This window comes from Lemur catta, chromosome 9 (genome assembly GCF_020740605.2).
Source record: "Lemur catta isolate mLemCat1 chromosome 9, mLemCat1.pri, whole genome shotgun sequence".
NCBI classification, from domain to species: Eukaryota; Metazoa; Chordata; class Mammalia; order Primates; family Lemuridae; genus Lemur; species Lemur catta.
Window position 1 is genome coordinate 78,435,854 of NC_059136.1, and position 22,718 is coordinate 78,458,571.

Here is a 22,718-nt window from a genome sequence, read left to right on the forward strand (position 1 = left end):
AATCTATGACAGGTAGAGAAATCAGAACACAGAGGGTTAATACATGAATGAAAAGAAGAAGTGGAGAAAGCAAAGCAAGTGGGAGATACTTGCTTAACACTTAGAGAGCAAGAAGAGATATGAGGCAGAAGCTACAGCTAAGAGGCCATGGTCTAGGGAGAATCTGCTTGCTTTGATTTTTAAAGGACAGAAGAAACCTAACACAGACTACAGGCCAAAAAGAAAAGACACTATGGGGAAAGAGGCATGAAAAAGAATGTTTGGAGAAGAGAAATTTCTTAATTCATTCATTTAATTTTTCATAAATGAACATTCCTCCCTATTCCATGGTGGATCTGAAATATGGAAAATCATGTTTTCAAAGTCACAGAGTAAAATTTATACAAAATTAGAATAAGTATATTGTCATTATGGTACATCTTATTTATCCAGCAAAAATACCAAAATAAAGTATATTCATATGCAACTAAAAAAATAAGAGCAGCAAAAGTAGTTGATTTCCAGAAAAGCTTTAATTTTACTTTGAAATAATGTCAAGTATTCAAGATAGCCAGTTTTATGATACAGACATCAGAAATAAATGCTATAAATATTTCTCAGGCAAGCCCTTTATTTGCCAATTATGAGCATATTATTAACTTTATTATTTTAGTTTGACCTAATTTTATAATTATATTTTATTTATTATACAAAGATATAATTTAAATTATGGTCATTATTTGTCCAAAGAAAAATCAGGTAAGAAACAATGAATTTGGCTGAAGTCCCAGAAAATGGGTAAAATGCGATTTCGTTGTATAGAGAAAGTGGGAGAAATAATCTCTCAAAAGTGAGCAGGTTTTCAGTTGGGGTTCCCTGGAAAGCAAGTTATCCTTAAGAGAAAAAGAAATTTTTTGTCTTCAGTCCTGGAAATCAGATTCTTGCATACTACTTTAGTCAGATGCACAGTGAAACAAACTTTACTTATCCACAGGTTCCTAATCTATTATAGCAACCTCATATTCAAAGAGCCCCCACGAACCACAGAAAGAATATAAACAATTCCTAGATGGCTAAAAACATTGCCTTGAAACCACTATGATGGTTTTAAAATACCCTTCCTACCAAAGGTGTAGCTGAATTCCCTCCTCCCTACTCATGTCTAACAGAAAGAATGAGGCTGTGAGACTTCTAGAGGCTATGTTAGGAAATAATGCTTCTGTTGTTTTCTCTTTTGAGATACATCTTGACAGATCTGAGCCAACAAATTAGGAGTCCAGTCACCCTGAAGAGGTAGCCAGAAAGACAATGCTGAGAGACCACACAGAGACAGAGACAAAGGAGTTGCTCCGGTGGTTTGAGTTTTCCTAGCCCAGGCACGAGACCTGTGAGTTTGCAAGCCCTCAGACAATGGCAGCCCAAGTCAGGACAAACATGAGAGAGACCCCAAGCGAGAACCACCCAGCTGAGCTCTTAGAAAAGACCAAAAAGTCCCTTACTCAGGTCAATTTACTTTTCTTTTATACATGATTCTACAATCTTAGATGTCAGTTTTGCCTATGAAATTGAAAATGATCCTTTTTAGAAAGGATATACGACTAGTTCCAAATTCACAAATCTGTTATATTTTAAGTTTGTTTGTATCTCCGTTGTATAGAAACCAGAATAAAAACTACCACTCAAATGTGTCAGCTGAAATAGAAGGTAACTGAGATCACTCCAAGGACTAAAACTCTATTGCTGAATATATACCATGGGTAAGGTGTCTTTAAGATATGATTTAAGTTTTTTGTTTAATCCATTAAAATAGGGGGAAAAGCATATTAAATAAACTATAACACTGCTAAAATAAGGGCATACATTATTTTAATATAAGAAGTGAAGCAGAGCAGAACTAAAATTTAGTTCTTTATCAATATTTAATAACTATTAATTAGTGACAATTTAAAAAGTAATTATCTATTCAAAGAATCTAATCAAGCATAGGTGTTTAGGTCAAGTTCAATAATACAAATGAAGAAGATTCTAAAATAAATAAATAAATAACCTTACAGAAAATATAGCTATCCTGGAAGAAATATTATCAGGATATAACAATAATATGGTACATATATTTTTATGCTAAATCAAAATATTTCAGGTTTTAAGACCTCCAATAACTCATATCCACCCCATTTAAATGTAGGTTTGTTTCCACACATTTCTATTTAAATTTAGGTTTGCAAATTAAATCAAGATGGCCTAAGGGGCTTTTTTTTTCCCCTCTGAACTATTCACCCAGCACTAAATTAAAGCCAAACCACACTAAAATTGCTATTTCTTTATAAAATGGGTATTTGAGGTGTGTAGAAATAAAAACAATTCTATTTTCCAACTACATCTGTAAGTTTTCCCTTCTTAGAACATAGTATTCAATGAAGTTTTATTACTAAAAGGAACATTTAGAATACTATTGACATTCTTTGTGTCCAATGGTATTTTTAAGCTGGTTTAACATGGAGGCTTTCTCATTTCAAGCATTGTATGTATGTGTGTGTATGAGAAATTTTAATCTTGACAAAAGACTTTCAAAAGTAAGCCTAGAAATATATAGTAACTTTAGTAAAATACTGTACTTGTAGAAACTGGATATTATGTTGCTATCTAGACATATGGAAAATTTAATTTACTATTATCCTTTGTGAAATATGAATAAGCATGTACAATTCATATTCCTAACAGAAGGCCTACTATGCTGCTCTAGTAAATAAACAGTTGGAAATCATTCAAGAATCTAGTAGTTTTAGATAGAGTTAATACTGCTAGCTTACCAATAAGTTATATCTCTGTATATTAGGCAAAAACAGCCATTAGTGACATAACTTTTTCTTTCTCTTTGATACTGAGAATAGTTTTCTCTCTTAAAAAGGATTAAGTATTTTCAAATATAATATATCTTCTTGACAATAGTAAACTTATGGTTCTTTCCAGATTTACATAATTTGAAAATTCATGTCCTGGGAATTGTTTACTCTTTATGACTTCAAAATTTTTACTGTAGTACATTAAACAAGAATTGAAGACCAAATGTTAGTCACTAAAAATTTTTCTGAAGATAAATATTTTCTGATAATTGAAGCTTCAAGAATGTGAATAAAAAATTAAAATGGAAGGCATATTATTTTTCAAATAAATATCAAACATTAATTTCGCAAAGAAAACTAACGCTAAAGAACTTTTTCATTAGTTAGCATTGTTTTAGATTATATTAAAGAATATGGAGTAAAGTTTAGTGAGATGACCTGGTTGATACAAAATTGTGTAATTAGACTAGACTTTTCGCACATAAGTTACCCCAAGGATCAGTGGTGGGGTGGAGGTGATAGGCCTTCATTTATTCACTAAGTTATTGGTAAGTACTTATTCAAGAAAGTATAATCCATTTACCAAAGAAACCCAGATGACACGGAAGATGCTAAGTAGTTTATTTTATAGAGTTCTTTAGATTCACCAATGAAGAAAATAAATAAATTAGTAAATAAAGAAATTTCAACAGAAAGTTGACCAGCTTGGATGGTCTAACACTTTTAAATGCCTCACAGAAATAATTACTGACTAGAAACTCCCACAAAATTCCATAGTTATGTTATTGCATGATGCTATTCTTTGTAGGGAGAAATAGGATTATAAGATTTTCAACCATTCTAGAAAATCCCACTAAAGTGGATGAAGCTACCATAGATCTTTTCAAAGACATGCTGAGAAAAATGTCTTTACCTAGGTAAGATAAAATTTTTTTGGAAAAATTAGAAAATAGAAATAATTGTAATTAATTATCTAAAATTCTAAATAATACAAACTTAATATATAAATGATTTGATTTGTTATAATGTTTTGCAAAATTGATGTAGCTTTAAGATATAAGATAGGCCAGGTGCAGTGGCTCATGCCTGTAATCCTAGCACTCTGGGAGGCCAAGGTGGGAGGATGGCTTTAGGTCAGGAGTTCGAGACCAGCCTCAGTAAGAGTGAGCCCCTATCTCTACTAAAAAAAAAAAAAAAAAAAAATTACCCAGGCAACTAAATAGAAAAAATTAGCCAGCTATAGTCCCAGCTACTGGGGAGGTTGAAGCAGGAGGATCGCTTGAGCCCAGCTTGAGGTTGCTGTGAGCTAGGCTGACGCCATGGCACTCTAGCCCGGGCAACAGAGACTCAGTCCCCCCACAAAAAAAATAAATGCAAAAAAAGTCCCAATTATTACACTTAGGTTGTCTAATTAAATGACAATTAAAAATTAGCCTATGATAGAATTTGCAACTTAATATGGATTTTAAAAATAAGGATTTCTTTCTGGCAAAGTAATAACCTAATGAAAGCATGGTGGCATTGAAAAGGCAGTTACGCTGAAAGCCCAGATCTAGGCGGGATGTTCTGGTCTTACCTTCCCACTTCTGGAAACTGCAAATAATACGATGAAATTGTTTTTTTAACTGTCTTAGCATTTGCAATAAATTTTTAACAATTAATTCTACAAACATCCTTCTTTTGAGACATGGACATCTGCACGCTTAACTCAGATTACCACTCCATTATCTCCAATCCTACCTACCCCAGTTCTGAACAGTCAATGGCTGTCAGAAGTAATGAGAGCACCTTAGCTTTCAATGGTGTTAAAAATACCCCTTCCTTAGTGCCATGTATTCTGAACATATACAAGCAAGGGCATTCATGATAAATTTTCTTCTTGTTTTCTTATATAGACAGAGACAAATATAAGTACGCACTTGTTTAAAATACTTAAACCATAGATAATTAAAATATGTGATACACCTGGAAGAGTTTTGTTTCTAATGTAAATTGCATATTTCCAAATTTATCTCTTTGATTATGTGAAGTTTGGTTTCTATTTCCTTATCTCTACCATTAGGGAGCTAGAATAAGACTTTTCAATTTCTTTTAGCTTTAAAATTCTATTATTTGTACTTAAAAGAATGTCCTGTATTGCTTGTAACACCCCATAAGAATTATTTACTGTAAAATATTATTTCTGGTGATAATTAAGGGTATCTATTATCTAAGAAGCAAAAGCTATTTTGTCATCTGCAAGGAGATTTTCTAATCGTGAGTCTAATTACGAAAGCAGACCTCAATTGTTTCTAAATCATTTGTTTTAATATTATTAGTAACAGATAAATACAACAGAGAACCTTCAGTAAAACTTCCCAATTAGTTGAATAAGATATTCTTAATAAAATGCAAAAACCAAGCCTCTCTTTAACTTTGTCCTGAAAATAGGATGGTAAAATATTTGAAATAAGACATAGACTTCCACGTGTAATTTTTCTGCACAGCTAACAAGAACACTAGGATTTTTCAATCAGCACATGAATGTTGAATTGGTTAAAAAAAATCAAACATATACAATTATCTTTTTTAAAGTACCACCTTTAAAGCATAATTCTTGCTATGCTACCACTTCTAGAAAAACAGGTTTGTAAATTATCCACCTTAGTTCAAAACTAAATCCCTCCCAAATCAATTGTGTTTTCCTATTTAAATCAGAAACTACAATACAAAGATTAGTAAATTTTCATTGTGATCCTTTTTATAGCAATAACTTGATTTCCAAAATAGCCCAATAGTTCATTATGCTATGGAAGTAACGCTCGACAGTTCAGGAGACATTAGATTCAAATTCCAAATACAATGGCTCATTATAATATCTTCAAAGCCATTTTCTTTTCCCTCCAACAGACATCAATGAAATTAATAAGTAAATAATCTGTGCTCAAAGACTGTCTGATGCTTTTGTGACTGAATCATGTGGCTAAAGCACTATGGAAAACAGCTGTAATGCATTCCTCACAATTCAATTACCTAAGGTATTTAAGTGCTGTGCTTCACCTGCTCTAAAAAGACTTTGTAGTTATAGGAAAAATGCACAGGCTCAAATTTCAAAGGAAACACTTGTGTTATGGGGCACAGAGGCACTGCCAGCTACTGAGAAAGCTGCATTACCTCAAGGCAAAGCACAGTTTAGGGTCTCCTGGAAATTACAGAGACGTGAGGCACCTGTGGCAGTGTTTGACTTAAAATCTACTTTAAAACAAAGCCTTAAAACCTTCCAAAAAAAAAAAGAAGTAGCAACCTAATAATTTAGGCAACTGCTTCTTCATTTTATTAAAATTAAAATATTTTTGAAAGGGAAATTTAATATGTGGATAGACTCACAAAAGTATTTCAATTAAGCCTGTTATTTCAATATTATACAGACACCATACCAGATGCAAGATATAGGGCTGATTGTCTTCCTGGAGTAGCAGAGCCATTGATTTGACATAATCCTTATATTTTCCATAGAATGTCTACTGATTCATCACATCTCATCTCACTGTGAAGATCCCCCAATTACTATATACTCTTCTAGCTCTATTGCTTTGGGTTTTAATTCCCAAACTAGAATTGAAAGGAAAACTGTGTCTTACATTTTTTGTGTAGCTACTGTAAAACCTGACTTATCATAGATCACCAAAATATGTACTTATTATTTCTAGTCCCACAGTTGCCTGGGAATGGGCAATAACAGGTCAGAGACATAAGAGCCTAAGTTCCTTTGCCTCCTACATTACACGTTCAATATGATCATGATGGGAGGGTATTGATAATGTACCTATGTTAAATATAGGTAAAGCCCTGAAAAGTTGAACTTGGATTCTTTCTGTAAATGTCATATCTTCTTATTGACTTTCTGATAAATCCAAAGCCATGATGTCTTCATTATTTTTTTTATTGTCATTAGAAGTAGTTTAATCTTCAAGATCATGTTCTGGATATTTGAGGAGACCTCAGTATTTAAGGAAATCCTTTAGAAATTAAAAAGTACCAACTAACTTATCAGTTCTTTAAGTCTTTATCTATAGACTTTGAATCAATTTATAAGAATGAACATCTGTGTTTAGTTTATTCATAGCCCAGTAAATTTTAGATAGATGCAGGATTGACCTAAAAGTCAAGCCTAGAAAAATTCATGATAGGAAAGAAAAACTCTCAGAATAAATCACTTTATAATATCTACTTATGGATTAGTTTATGTTATATATTTAAATATCAAAATAAAAGTAACTTAGGTTTTGAAAGTGAATTAAAAAAATTGCTATTATTTATTGTACTTGGGGATGCCAAATTTTCAAAATGTAAAAAATGAAAAACTTCTTGGACAAAGTAGTAAAAGAAAAAGTTTATGGACACATAGAAACTGAAATCTACAATTTAACACTAAAACTTCAACTTAAAGACTAATATAAGGAACATTCAAATGCATGTTTACATACTTTTCATGAAATTGCTATATTATGTTGCTGTATTGTGAATTCTGTGTTTTCAATAATAAATTCTTGCCTTAAGAATGATAAATTTGTATGCCTCCTCACAGAGAGTAAGCGCTGTGTAAACCATGTTTTCCTATTTTCCTTGACTGCTAGGAAGCTCAAGCTGGTTTAATAAGCACAGCATTCTCAATCAGATTTTCAGGTATTCCTCAGGGATATGCTTTTAGCTTTATCTTCCTCAGCATTTAAACAATGACTAAGGGTGATGATTTTTTAAATATATATAGTTTTCAAAAGTCCTTGAAAATTTGAGGAAGAAAATTATCCTAAATATTTTTCAACTGTCCCCACATAGCCATTTGCACGCAGCCCCTTGCTGCCAAGCTCTGTGTCCCAAAAGGCTCAACTCTACATTAATGAGTTACTCAGGCTCTCTTGCTCCCTGGCTTCTGCTTGGATTGGCCAATGAAAGACACAACCAGGAATTCGGAGGGTGGGAGATGAATATAAGTCTGTAGCACAGTCCCTTGCCACAGAAGAATGTAAGGCTGGAGAAAGAGACAAGGATATAAACAGCACGGGCAGAGTCATGTCTAAGAGATGGAAACCAGGGAACTGGGCTGGGGGCAGCACCAAACCCTGTATGGAGGGTATAGACAAAAGCAGATTCTGCTTAAGGTGAGTCTTGGAGGAAGAGGAGAAATTCAGCAGACAGAAAGCAAGGAAAGCATAAAGCACTTGCATATCTGCAAAGGGGAGGAGGCTGGCTGTTCAGCATCAAGAAACACCAGCAAAGATGGTCATGTGAAATAGTGCTGGTTTTCATTTGTTCGGGTTGTACTCACTTTGTCCACAGAACCCTTGATTTAACAGACCTCTTGATCTTTTCTTTCCAGACAGGAAATCTGATGTTCTTATTTCATCTTCCTTCAGGAGCCGCTCCTCCCCCAACACTTTTAACATTTGGGTTTTCCTCTTCTAGCCTATGTCTGATCTCAGTCATTCATTCAGTGTTTCAGACATGCATTTGCTATGTCTTAAGCAAGCATAAGATACAGTTTTATGTTTTATCGCCATCACCTTTACCAGATTGTCCAGTGGTTACTTTGCATTGTCTGAGTTGTGATAACATACCGGGGACAATCTATAAACAGTAACTTCCATGTTCACCCCGGTCTTACCCAATAGCTCATTATCCTACTATCTATCTAATTGCCGCCCCCATACTTACCCACTCCGATATTCTACTGCTTCCCTCCCCACTCACAGGGCCTTTAAAGTTTACTCCACTATTGGCTGCACTTCACTTTTCACTATCCAACAGAACTTTGTCATTAAATAATTTTGAGATTTCATTTCCTATTCCTTCTCCAATTAGATCGATTTAAACATTAGGCTGTGGGGAATCTTATAGTTCAAGCCTCTTCATCGTTTGCAAGGTGAACCTCGAACACACTATTTGGTCTGTATCTGTGCTTGATCTCTATTATCTAATATCTGAATACTTTAAAAATCAGTCTCCTACCAACATGTCTTTGGTCATCTCTTTCTCATCTCCAGGGGTCTCTAAAGGTCAAGCAGGTGACACCACATAAAGTAATGTGACCAATGGCAAATTAGAGAATTACTTTAAATCTCTGATTTTTGGCAATACCTTGACACACGTAGTGAACTTCTTCCATATCTATTAGACTTCTGAACTTAAAGCACTGTGTAACAAGTGAACTTAAAGCATCTGAAAACCTCCTATACATATGACTCCACAAAGATCCCTAAAGCTATTTCATGATGTCCTGTCCTCAGACCTCTTTCTTTCCTGCCCTCTCATTCTCAGCTCAACTATGATCTTGCTTCATAGTTAACTGGAACAAAGAGAAGCATTCACATGACAATTCTCTTTTCTTCATCAAATACTCTAAACTACCTGCTTCTGTACCAAAAACCTCTGTCTTTCCTGTCAGAATAAATGAACTGACTTTGTATTTGCATTTTCTTCCTCCTATACCAAGTGGTTTCTCAACCTGTTCACCGCCATCAACCTATAAACATACTCTTCAAAAACCAAAAACAAAAGCTTTCCCGTATTTCCCTCTAGCTTTTATCCCATTTCTCTGATCTCCTTCACAGCAACATCTTGAGGAATTACAATCACTTCTCCACTCCCTCCCCTCCCCTTCTCTTCTTACCTCCGAAACCAGACTTCCCTGCATACCTGAACACTGGAATTACTCTTACGAAGATCACGAATGACCTCAGTATTGACAAAACCGCTGGTGGTTTTTCTTCTTCATCTTATGCAGCTTCTTAGCAATGTTAAAAAAAGTTAACTTCTCTCATGTTGGACTCTCCTCTCCTGACTTTGGGGACACCAGTCTCTCCTGCCTTTTCCTCCAACCTTACTGACTACTTGTTCTCAGCTGCTTTGCTAACTTCTTTCTGCTCAACCTCTACACAGTGCTGTGCCCCAGCCCTCAATCTATGGCAGCCAAGCCTTGTTGATAAAAAATCTTCTCTCCTTGGATAATGTTCAGTCAGTTCAGTTTAGATGGTTCCTAATGATATCTACATGATTTTCACATTTTTATCGAGTTCCACCTTTCCACTGACCATGAAAGGCAACTTAAGATGGCATGCATCTCAAACAAAGCTTAGCCAAAAAGAAACTCCCAGTTTCATCTTCACTGTCTCCAGTCTCTCCTCCTGTCTCAGAAAATGCTTCAGCTACCCCCAAACTGGCTTGTGAACATCCCAGATTCCTCTTCATCCTTTACCGTTCACATTCAAGCTACCCAATGTTATCAGCCTGGTCCAAGTCGCCATCATCTCTCACAGAGAATACAGCAACGGCTTCCAACTCATCTCTCTGCTTTCCAGCCTTGCCTCTCCCTCAGACCATTCTCAGTATGGTAGTCAGAGCAATTTTATAAAATTTGGAAATAAGAACAGGTCAGTCCCTTGTAGGAAAATGACCAATGGCTCTCCATTTCACTCAGTATAAAATACAAATTTCTCTTTACCTATAAGGCTCAAAAGGATTCTGGCCCATGCTTATACATCTACTTCATTTTCTAACACTTCCCCTATTCCAGAATAAAATTCAGCCACTCAGGCCTCTTCATGGAATTGTGACCTCCTTCCTGACTTAAGACTTTATGCCCAGTATTCCTTCTGCCCAGAATGATAGGTCTCTCTGTTTATCTGACTCCTTGTAATTCAGCTATCAGATCAAAAGCCACCAGCTCAGAAAAGCCTTCCCTAAATACCATCACGATTAGCTCCACCTCTATCATCCTCTGTCATCTCACTCTGCTTATTTTCATTAACTTGTCATTAAACTTTCTATACACTACCATATTCCCTAGCATCAAGAACAGGTGCCTGGCAGATAAATGTGCAATCAATATTTGTTGAATTAAATGTATTTTCCTAAATACAAATTTATCAGTAAAAACAAATTGCTCTAATCAATTATAAAAAAGCCGTGCTGTACCTTCTTAAAATTATATTTAGGAAAATAAAGACAGAGTTACTCAGACATAAATATTGAAATATTTTCACCAGATAATTCATTACCATTAGAATTTTCACATTTTTCTTTCCATAAACTAGTATATACACACATATTATATATTTCATATATCATCCATAATATTGTATATACTATACATAATATATATAAAACAATGACCTATTGCCATTTTTATAAACACTTGGCTTTAATTGAGTTAGTAAAAAAATCATTAAAAAAGAGAATTTAAATTTTAAATCATGTGCAATTATTTGGTTGTATAATGTCCTGTAAAGAATATATGAGAGAGCACACAGCCTGAACAAAGAGAGAATGTTCCTGAGCTAAACATCACTCTTAACTGTGACTATATATGATTATAAATTAATATGTTCAGTTTTTAATGGATGCATTCAGTAAAGGCAACTGCAAAAAAAAAATCAAGTAATTACATTTTCCTGTTGACTATCATAAAATCTGAGATACATTCCCTAATTGAATTATCTCTTCCAAAGCTAAGTTGAAAACTTTTGGCTAGAAAAGAGTTAAGATTTTGGATACCTGCCAGGCATGGTTGCTCACGCCTGTAGTCTCAGCTACTTGGGAGGCTGAGGCAGAAGGATTGCTTGAGCCCAGGAGTTTGAGGTTGCTGTGAGCTAGGCTGATGCCATAGCACTCTAGCCTGGACAACAGAGTGAGACACTGTCTCAAAAAAAAAAAAAAAAATATATATATATATATATATTGTGGATACCACCTGGCCCATAGATGTTGCATGTTTGATGAATAAATGAATAAGCGTGCTAATTTCTCTCATCCCATTCTTGAACCACTCTTGGACCATTATGACTTCACTCAAACTGTTTTATCAGATCTCCAATGGCTCCCATATTGTCAAATATGTTATAATATTGTCATATCTGCATTTTATTTGAGCTTTTTATAAGCAGCATTTGACAGAGTTGATCATGCTTTCTGCTTTTCTTAATTTGGATTCCAGGCCTTCATGTTCCTCTAGTTTTCTTCCTAATTCTCAAGTCCCCTTCCTGTTCCTCCTCACCTTCCCTTCCTCTACACTTTAATGTGTGTCAAGGGCTCGCTTCCTGAAGATCTCTATCTATACTCATTCCCTTGATACTCTCATCCATCACCATGACTTTAAATGCCATGTAAATGCTGATCAATCCTAATTTTTTATGTTTGAGATTGGCCTACATATATCTAATTGCTATGTATCTAATCGCATACTTGACACATTCACCTGGATATTTAAGCTAAATCTCAAGTTTAATATGTTCAAAATTGAGTTCCAGCTTTCTTTACCAAAAGCTGGTCTAGCTACACTATTCCCTACCTTAGAAAACGGCAACTGCAATGCTTCTAGTTCCTCAACTATACGGTCCCCCTCCCATCTTAAATCTGTCTGGGCTACCTCCAAAATTAGATAAAATCCCAATGATATTCCCCATGATAATAAAATTGGTGATTATTGGACAGGAACTGGACCACTTCCTATTTTACTTCTCATGCTAAAGTTCTCATCTTCTGTTTATGGAGGGAAGGGGGAAGGAAACTGGGTTTGGGGAGGGAAGGGCAGACCAGGTGGGAAAAGAGTAGGCATCTCTAGCCCAGGAAGTGTGGGAAGGCAGAAGGTGGGTTCCACCTCCTCTAATCTCTTGGAATTATGTTGGTAAAATAGGTACCAAGTAACTGGTGATTTCTGGAATCTTTGCAACCATTCTGGAAGTCCCTGCAAGTTAAAGGATCCAGAATCTTCCCCATTGATATTTAAACCAGAGTGGAAACTGCCATCAGTTTTCAGAACACTGCAGCCAAGGCTTGGATAGATTTAGACGTTGCATCAGATGCAGGAAATCCCAGCCTACTGGCTGCCTCCCAGCCAAGTCAATTTCATTCACCTTGCAATAGCCCTTCTTAAATTTTTCAGGATTAATGTTATGATCACAAAGAGGTTTATATTCACACTCTTAACATTTCTCCCCACCTTCCTGGCTACCATTCCATTCCTAGCTACCATCAACTGCTATATGGATTACTGCAATCACTTTGTCTTCCCATTCAAAGCCATGCCCCTCTTCCTATCACCTGAAATGTGTTCTCAACAAAGCCAGAATGATCCTGAGTAAGTATAAGTAAGATCAGGTTACTCCTCTGTCCAAAAGCATCAAATGGTTTCTTATTACTCAGACTAAAAGTGAGGGTCTCTACAATGACCTGCATCTGCCTTCCCCAGTTAAATCTCCGATCTCATTTCCGACACTTCCCATGCTCACTCTCTGTCAGCCACGTGGGTCCCCTTGCTGAGTTTGGAGGATTCAAAGCCTTCACACCTATTTCATGCAAGGAAGAATGTTTGTTGTGTTTACTGCTGGGCCCTATATAGTGTTTGGGATATGGTAAACTCTCAATATATGCTGGGTGAAGGAATAAATAACAATACAATTCCAAAATTTTGTGGCATTTTTCTTGGTCTGTTCCCTTCTTCTGTTAAAACTACTTTTCTCTCTTGCCACTCTAACCCCTTAGACATATGGCTATGCCTAATATTTAAGGGAGAATCTTTACTCTCCCAGAACTCTAGGGTAATTAATTACTAACTTCAATACAACTGGGCTGTAATGTTATTTTCTTCCTAGAGGCATTGCCATCTACGGTGTAAATTCATTAAAGTGTCAATGTCTTAAAAGAAACTATTCAAATTAAGGTTTTATAATTTTTTAAACTCTATAGACAAAGATGCTTAAAAAAACTTTATTGTATGTATATAATACTAAAGTAAAATAAAAAATACTTCATGAGAATTAAACCAGCTATTTTAAATTTAGGAAAAAAATATAGTAACTTAAATATTGACCATATTCTTTGAATCAACAAATAGATTTCATGTACCTGTAAGTGCATGTAGATATTATATATCAATAAAAGGTAAAAATATTATTTTTTGAAAATTACCAGGCAAGCACCAGTATACAGAAAGAAAACTATTATTTAAGAATTAAGAGTTGTGGCCAGGCGCAGTGGCTCACGCCTGTAATACTAGCTTTCTGGGAGGCCGAGGCGGGAGGATAGCTGCAGCTCAGAACCCAAACAGGCGTTGTGGCATGAGCCTGTAGTCCCAGCTACCCAGGGGGCTGAGGCAGAAGGGTCGCTCGCAGGCCAGGACTTGAAGCTTGTGGTGACTACAATCACTGCACTCTACCCAGGACACCCAGTGACACTCTGTCTCAACAAAAAAAGAATCAAGAGTTGCAACGACATTAATTGCAATAAAACCTTAATTGCAATGATTTCCTGACACTTTTATCAAGATTAAGACATGGGCTATGGTAAACAAATTATAAGGACATCATTTCTTTATCTGTATTTATTCTGGATGTATGTCACTGATGGTAAATAATGTCAGAAAATATGGATTTATGAGAATAAACAGAGCAACACACAAGCTAAAAATAACTTCTGCATATTTCAGACTAGAATCAGCCTGTTCAACAAACTAGGTTGTCCCCTGTTCAGTTTCTGGAACTATCTGTTGTACTGAAGCACAGAGAAAACAAAGCAAAACATGATTCCCACTTTTAAGCATAGCCTTAGAAAAAAACGTAAGTAACAAACTGGAAGCAAGCCATCATTTGCATCAACATGCACCACAGCCTGAAAGCACCACTGGTTATCTGGCTCACAGCCTCTGGTTGCCTAGCAAAAGGAGAGGTATTCAGATGTATTTTATTCTACATTTCAAAAAGTGCCTGCCAAGGTCCTGCCCATATCCTCACCCATCAGTGAGGTGAGAGAGGAAACATGCACAGCCATCAGCCCTCCCACCAGTGTCTGCCAACAGTTCTCAAAAAGACATGGAAACAGTAGTAACAGTGAGGGACAGTGTATCATTGGCCCGTGTGTCCTTTTTAGGTCAAGTGCCCTGGTAGCTAAAGTACATTCTAGACTTAGGTGCATTTTGTATAATAGTAAATTACTTTGGATTTTAGTCAATCTATAATGTTTTAGAGGCTATAGATTAAAAATTTGTAATAAGAGGTAAAATTTTATTAAATTCTGCAACATTTGAATACCTTTAGTATTAGCTTAGTGGCTCTATATTATAAAATAATAATTTGAAAAATAGAAAAAGATCCTGAATTATATGAAGGATTTATGCCTTCTTCTCAAATGTTTCCAATTTCCTGAATCAATATCTCTGGTTTTGGTGATATTCTACCTTCCAGACTTTTGTTATTATAATTCCTCTTTCTTACCTGTCCTCTGTATTTGTCTCATATATGATCTTACCTATTCTTCCATCCATCCCTTCATTCAACACATATTTATCGAGCATTCAACAATATTCAATAAACAAACATTAACTGAGCACCTCTTCTATGCACCACCAGGCTATGGGTTATAAAGGTAAAGAAGGTACGACCCATACCCTTCTAGGAATTCAAAGTCTTGGAAAGGAAAACAGACATGTAAATATTTCATTGCAACAAAACTTTAATACTATAAATAGGCTTCAATAAAGTACTTTAGGAGTGGGGCAGACGAACGGGTGTATCAGAGGAAGCTTTATAGGAAAGATAATGTTTGCATTTAATCTTGAGGGATAAGTAAAAGTTTGTTAGGAGGAGAGAGACTGGCATTCCAGGCACAGAGGCCATTAAATGAGCAAAGAGGCACAGAGGCATGAGGAAGCATGACCATCTCTAAGAACACGGAGTTCAATGCAAACACAGGTTCAAATATGCACAAGGAAGTCAACGGCTATGGAGTAGACTGTACTACATGTGCTTCCATGTAGAAGCTAATCATGGTGGGCTTTAACCTGTGAGCAGCCAGGAGTCAAAAGAACTTTTGTGCAGCTGAACAACCAGCGCAGATTTGTGTGAGGGGAAAAGTCAGCTTTAGTAACGGTGAGGAGAGTGGGCTAAATTAGAAATAAAGTAGGAAGAGATTGGCATGGTCTGCTAGGTGGGAAGCTGTAGTACCAAGGTAGGTGTGAGACAACGAGCAAATATTAGGATGAAATAGAAGAGATGGATTCCAAAAACATTTGAGATAGAATCTATAAAGCTTGGAAAGTAATTGTGTATTTATGTTTACGTGTGTTTGTTATACAGAAATGAGGGGTGGGAATTGAGAATATGTCCAATTTGGGAGCAGGGGGTTTTATATAATTCTTAGAGACAACTGAGTAGATGTTGATGAGATCCACTGGGAAAGAACCCAGGAAGGAAGGTAGGTTAGACAGGTGAGAGTAGGGGAAAAGGATAAGGCAGTCAGGTTTCTTTTTAGACATTTTTGGCTTGATGTAACTGTGGAGTAATATCACGTGGATATGATCCAATGGGCAGTAGGAAATAGGAAAATGAAGTTTAAAGACAGTGTTGTTGGGTGGAGATATATAATACAGACCCACAAAGGTACAATGGTACTTAAAGTCAAAGGAGTAGGTAAGGCCCTGTAGGAAGCGAGAAGGACAAAAGTGAAAACCTAGGGAACAAACTTTTAAGAGACGAGCAGGAAATATAGACATGGGGATGAAAGAACCAAGCAATGGGTCTTAAAACCCATGGAAGAGAGGGCTTGAAGAAAGTGAATCTGTTCAGAAGTATCAAATGTCTTATCTCATCACAACCTGTGAGGTTTATATTCTTTCACTGATTTTACCAATGAGGAAAACAATGTTTAGTATTTCTTCCTCCAAAATCTGGAGGCAACAGGTTCACCAGATGACCTAAAAGCCCCTGTTTCTTGATTTACCCTACATTAAATGTAGGTAATCTCCTTCCTTAGGATTACTGGTTTCTATCACCAACAATTCATTTCTCTGCTTCCTTATTCTGCCACAAGATCTGCACTTGCATCAACCTAATCTGCTTCTCATTCCCTACAACTAGCCTGCCAATTCCTGCCACCCTGTGTTTTTCTGTTCCTCTTCTTCTAAATGATGTCTACCTTCCACCCCTTCTTACAATTCATGTCCATGACCACCTTCAAGAAACAACATGTAGCTCAGCTTCCCCACTGATTAACGCTCACAATTAGGAATGTTCCATTATTCTGTGCTCCCTTGGCATAATTCATACATATAAACAAAGACTTTTGTGTCCTTGCTTACTAGAAATGTGTCAAATGTGTCTATTCTTTCTTCTCCATCAACCCATAAGCTCTTCAAGGGAAGATATGACTTTCCATTCTCAATTTTTAACACTGCAACTTAGGGGCAGGGATATAGGAATGTAATGTTAATAAGTATGGATGTAACTTTGCTGCTATAGGTTCAAAGACAAAGAACAGAGTAAAATACACACTAAGTGTAAATAAGGTAACTGGCTATTCAAGCGTTTAACATGAAATGACATATAGGGTACAAGTGGCCAACAGTGGTGGCACTTATCATAGAACATTACAGATTTTACAAGAAATAGCTCTTTAGCCAGTTTTTAATTTTGTTTTCTCAAATAAATACACTTTAAGTAACTGAATAAATTGTATCTTTTTAAGAATGATCTACATTTATACTTACATTACTATCAAATACTTAAATCAACAGTATTTCAAATAAAATAGAATTGTTATTTTAGACTTCCCTTAAACGCATATTCTAGAAAATGTGTTCCAGTTTTACAGTTGAGGAACATACTCCTCTGCATTCCAGTGCTAACAGTATCTAAGGGCAACACAATATAAACCCTGCCTGGTTTCTGAATCTACATTTCAAGGATAGAATGAAACCAGTGAAACTAAAATGAAACTCATATAAACATCCCAGACCAGACATCATACAATAAGCAGTTATTTTTTTTGGAAGTCAGACATGAAAACGAATCACTGAACTGTTCTTTCATGATTTCCATATTACTTAAAGCACATACAAATAGTCTCAGATTTCTTTTGGTGGGTTTGAACTCCCAAGTTCTTTCTTATTTTAAATAAAATGCAACTGAATATCTATCCACATGGAATAAGCATCCAGTGGCCTGGTTGGAAAGACTCCATAATTGGCTTTTCTGTTTGAAGTCTCACAGATGAAGAAGTCATACAATTTTTCACTTTGGGCAAACACTCTAAAGTACACAAGAAGCAGAAATATGAGACATTACAGATGTCATATCCTGCATAGAATTTTGAGAAGAGTTAACAACTTCCTTGAATATCATATTTAAACAGTATGAGGAGACATAAAATTAGAAGTATGTTTTAGCCACATTTACCGAGACCTTGCAGTGTGCCTGATAATGAGTTAAACTTTACCCAGGTTATCTCCTTCAATCTTCACAATAACCCCTTGAGGTGAGTACACATACTAGACACAAGGACACTGAAGTAGAGAGAAATTAGTAAGTGCCCAAAGTCACACAGCTAGTAGGTGTCAGTGCCATAAATTAAACCTATACAGCCTGATTCCTGGGTCCCAATTCTTAATGTCTGATTAGTTCTTTTGAGTGCTACCTACTCTCTTCAGGATAAAATTTTTTTTTCCAGTAAAAGTTAACATAATGGCATATTTTGTAATAGGTAATGAGAACTTAGAACTTCCATGTTTCATGGAAGCTACCTAAATGGAGAATACCCATCCAAACTAAAGGCAGAAAAGAAGAAAAACTAGAATGCATTAAAATTAACTACAACCTACAATGTACCCCAAGGAGAAATGTCATTTCCAATTTTCATTAAATAAACTTTGCCATCACCAAAAATTATATATTATCAGGCTTTACTAGTGCACTCCTAATTCATGGAAGTAATCGATTTTTTTAAGTTGTCTAAATATTCAGGGTATGAAATAATAGTGTATTGAATTATATGCTGATAGTTTTAAAGAAGTAATTTTGTTTCTCAAACTTGCCAATTTACTTTAAGAGTAAGTATAAGATCATTAAGCATAAGTTGCATATTTTTATTTAATCATTTGCCCAGGCTTATTTTCATGCTTCAAAGTTCACAAATAATAAATCCAGAAAGAAAAGCCATTACCAAAGTAGTCTTTAACATATAGCAACCATAGAAATGTATACTTTACAATGTCATTTACACATTTGTAACAAATAAAGCCCCATCAGAAACTATATATATATATATATATATATATACACATACACATATATATAAAAATATCAGCACTCCAGAAAGCTCTTGAAATTATTAGTCTCTGAATTTTCCAGATCCATGATTCATAAGAAGGTTCTATCAGTTAGGAATTAGGAAGCAATTTGTCTACTAAGCCACTTAAAAGCAAATACACCAAATTATTCAGCATTCTCAGTACTAGTAACCTTCTTGTAGAAGTCGAATTTAGAGCACTTAGTAGGAACATTGCATCTAAAGATATTTAATTCTACTCTGAAATTCCAAGAGCTCTTAGAAACAGCAGGAATGCTAATAACAGAAAACGCAGAGGAAGACATTCTCGAAGAAAATCTTTTTTTTTTAAATTCCATACTGGACAAATGGTTAAAGATTAAAGAATAGCATAAGAAAATTTCACCGTGGTGACTGAAAACATGAATAAACATTTCTTTTGTACATACCACTTGAAAATTTCCTTACCATATACTCCATATTAGAAGCTGTTGGATACACCTGACTTCGTAATTTATTATGAAGGTCCAAGATACTCTGCATGTCATTGTCTGTGATGGCCCTTTTCCCTCTTTGCTTGGCCGACCACCACTCACCATCCTCATCCATGTACTTTTCCAAAAGTTTCTCCAATAAAGTGGCGTTAGGAACCACCATGGCTGGAATTGCTCTAGCCATGAACAGCACTGTGGTTACTCTGAGCCACTCCCGCGCGGTACACTTCATAATGAATGACCTCAGGATTTCCCCGGGAAAATCTCCAAGACAGGCTCTTCCACTCCTTTTGGCTATAACGACATGTCATGCGATTAAGACGAAAATACAGGCAGATATTAATTTTCTAATAACAAAAGCAAAAGTTACAACGAGAGTATGCCACTTTGATTTGTTTATATAACACCAACAGACACCCGCTTTTGAAATAACTTATCTCCCACCCATTTTTTCTTCCACAGGACTTTTTACAATATATCATTCCACAAAACAGACAACTCTATTTCTCAAGGTAATATCCGCAAGGCCAAAAATAAATGGCAAAAGTAGCCCAGGAGAGTCAAAGCTTGGAAATACTATTTGAATTACAAGATTTAAATGGCTATATATTACATATAGTCTGCAAAAGATGTTATCTACCTAGAATGTTTTATTTCAGTCTAGAGGTCCATGTTTCTCTGGAGTGAGTTTTAAGGTATTATTTTTCATTTAAGGTATATTTTATTCCAGTGTCCCATCGCTGGTTCACATGCATTCATAATGTCCACAGTATTCTCAAATTGAGGGTGAATGCCTTAATAAAAGGCTATTCATACATGTATCCATGGGTACATCCAGGGCGGCCTGTGAACTACTCAGAATGAATGGTTCCGGTCACTGGGAGAAATCTCTTATCCGGACGCAGGTCAAGAACTCAATCGTTATTTCCTGGAAAGTTTGTGCCTAACGTGTGGCCTGCACCCGAGAATGCCAGCAGCTCCCCGGCAACCTCAGAGCTTTCCTCCCATACACGGCAGCCGCACACTATTCATTTAACCCAAAAGGAAAGCGCGCGACAGAGGGAGGTGAACCCACAAAGTCACTTCCAAGAACAAGCTTCCGCTGATCTCCAAGGCCGCTGCAGGGCGAGCAGCCCACCCACCCTCCGTGCCTGACCATTCTCTACAAGTTGCCATTTTTTCTTTCTTTTTTTTTTTTTAAGTAAGGTTTTAAAAGAAAAAAAAAAACGAGATGGGAAAAGTTGGCAGCTGGACCCCGCGGCGATGCATTTTAGGATCGCCCTTACCTCTCCAGTGTGAAGTGCCCGGGGAGAGCCCAGCGGAGCAGGACGTCGGCCTCGCAGCCGCCCCGAGTCCTCCCACGCTGCTGCAAACAGAGCGCCCCGCTCGGGCAGGACCGGGCACTGCGCGTCCGGGGGCGGCGAGGGCGCGGACCGCAAGGGGACGCGAGGCTCTGGCTCCGCGGTTGCCTGCAGCCTGGAAGAAGTGGCCGGCAAAGCGCTCCAAAGTCAGACCGTGCGGCCGGGGCGGAAAGGGAGCTCGCTGCCTCGTTAGCGTGCCGGGGTGGGCGCCCGAGCGTCTGCGAGCAGCATTATCTGCAGGAGCGAGGGGCGGGGACTCGAGCCGGACTCGGCGGCAACGGCCGGTGGCGACCTCGGTGCAGCCGCGCGCGCAAAGCCAGGCGCCCGGCGCTTCCGCCGCTCCCTCGCGCTCGCGGGCATTTATTACAGCCCCTGCGCGCGCACGTGACACGAGCGCCCCTCCTCGCCCACCCCAGCCCGCCCCCGTCCCTCCAGCCCTGGCCCGAGGCCGCCCGCGCCGCGGGGAGCAGCCCGCCCTGCCTGTCCTCCGGCGCAGCCACCGGGCGCCGGGCCTTCGTGGGCGTGCTCTGGGCTTCTGAGACCGGAGCGGGGAAGCTCCGGACCCTGCGGGAGCTGTGTGCAAGGATTGCCCCCGACTCCTCCCGCCCCTCACAGCTCCCCTGCTTTCCAAGATCCTCCTCCTGGTTCTTTTCTGATGAGAGGCTAAAATCCATCCTTAACAGTCCTTACGGAAAAGGAGCTGCCCCAGAGCATGGCATGGGTAGGGGGTGCGGTTAACACCCTCGGTCTTGGAGACGCAGCAGAGTTGGGGGATGGGATGGAGAGAGAAACCCTTTTCCTTTTATTTTATCCAGGGGTCCGCATCTGTTTCTAGGACCTACCATCTAGAATGGAGAAGTTGTTCTTTTTGGCTTCGTTAAACCTTGATGAGAACCAGATGGAGAATGGGGTTTCCAGAATTTGGGGCGATCTCAGGATTGTTAGACAGTCGAGAGCCTCACCTCACCCATAAAATATAAGGCACTGTCTTCTCAAGGTGACCGCTGCATTTTTTCCCCTAATGATGTATACATTTACGGAGTTGATATAAAGGGTACCCTTAGTAAGTGCTATTTTGACAGGAATTCAAACCCCAGCCCTGGATTGACAGTAAAAGGAGAGAGTCAGTTCTCCTGTTGTTCAAATTGTAATCTGAAGTAGGAAAATTACTAATTTTAAATTCACAAAGGCTCACCCTACTGAGTATGGGGCTGTTTTTTTATTGAAAAAGCATTTATTTAATCTATTTACCTTTGTTTTCCTTTTGTAGTGAGTCGTAATCTCATTTTTTAAATTTCTAAAATGTACAGTATCTAGCACATGATCAAAGTAAAACATTCTGATAGTAACTCAAATCATCCCAAACTGCTACCTGTCTCTTTCTGCCATTCGACTACACTGTATTTATCAAACCTAAAAACTCGAATCTAAGCCTCAGATGAATGTGAGACCTTTCTTCCTCTCACAAAGAAGAACAAGGAAACATCACCTATCAGAGGGCGCAGAGGTGAAAAAGTTTGGTGCACATAAGCCTTTCATAGAAGTATAGTTTTGCAATTGTATAGTAGTTTAAGAACAAAGAGATTCTTAAGTTTGTATTTTTCAAGTAGTTATTCATAATTCTTATGCACAGGGTTCAGAAAATTGCCTTTCCCTCCTAGAGACTAATAGAAGACCTCCAAAGTTCATGTTAAAAGAACTGTCTTTGTTAGAGCAGATGAAGAACATGTTTCTGTACTGCAATTTTAATGTGGTATTGAAAAGTATAGTGAGTATGGAATAAAAAACCATTAAAAGTAATACAATTACTTGAAACATTTTCAAATAGAATTTAAATTGGGAAGAAGAAAATTAAAATGATAAGGAAATGAACTTAAATGCATTGGTAATTCTTGAATGTCTCAGTTATAAACCTTTCTACACAGTTTATGAATCCAACACCTAATGGCTTACATTAAAGAAAATAAATT

The 22,718-nt window shown here is 37.2% G+C and overlaps 1 protein-coding gene across 1 annotated transcript in view; it reads right to left on the reverse strand.

Annotated features, from left to right (window-relative positions):
- Positions 1 to 20,844, reverse strand: part of CRISPLD1 (cysteine rich secretory protein LCCL domain containing 1) — a 43,962-nt gene extending 23,118 nt beyond the window's left edge. Inside the window, exons 1-2 of the mRNA XM_045561845.1 lie at positions 20,674 to 20,844; positions 19,362 to 19,681 (exon numbers count right to left, since the gene is read on the reverse strand). Coding sequence (XP_045417801.1) covers positions 19,362 to 19,619 — 258 coding nt within the window. The 5' untranslated portion in view covers positions 19,620 to 19,681; positions 20,674 to 20,844. The remainder of the gene's footprint in view (positions 1 to 19,361; positions 19,682 to 20,673) is intronic.
- Positions 20,845 to 22,718: the final 1,874 nt, after the last annotated feature.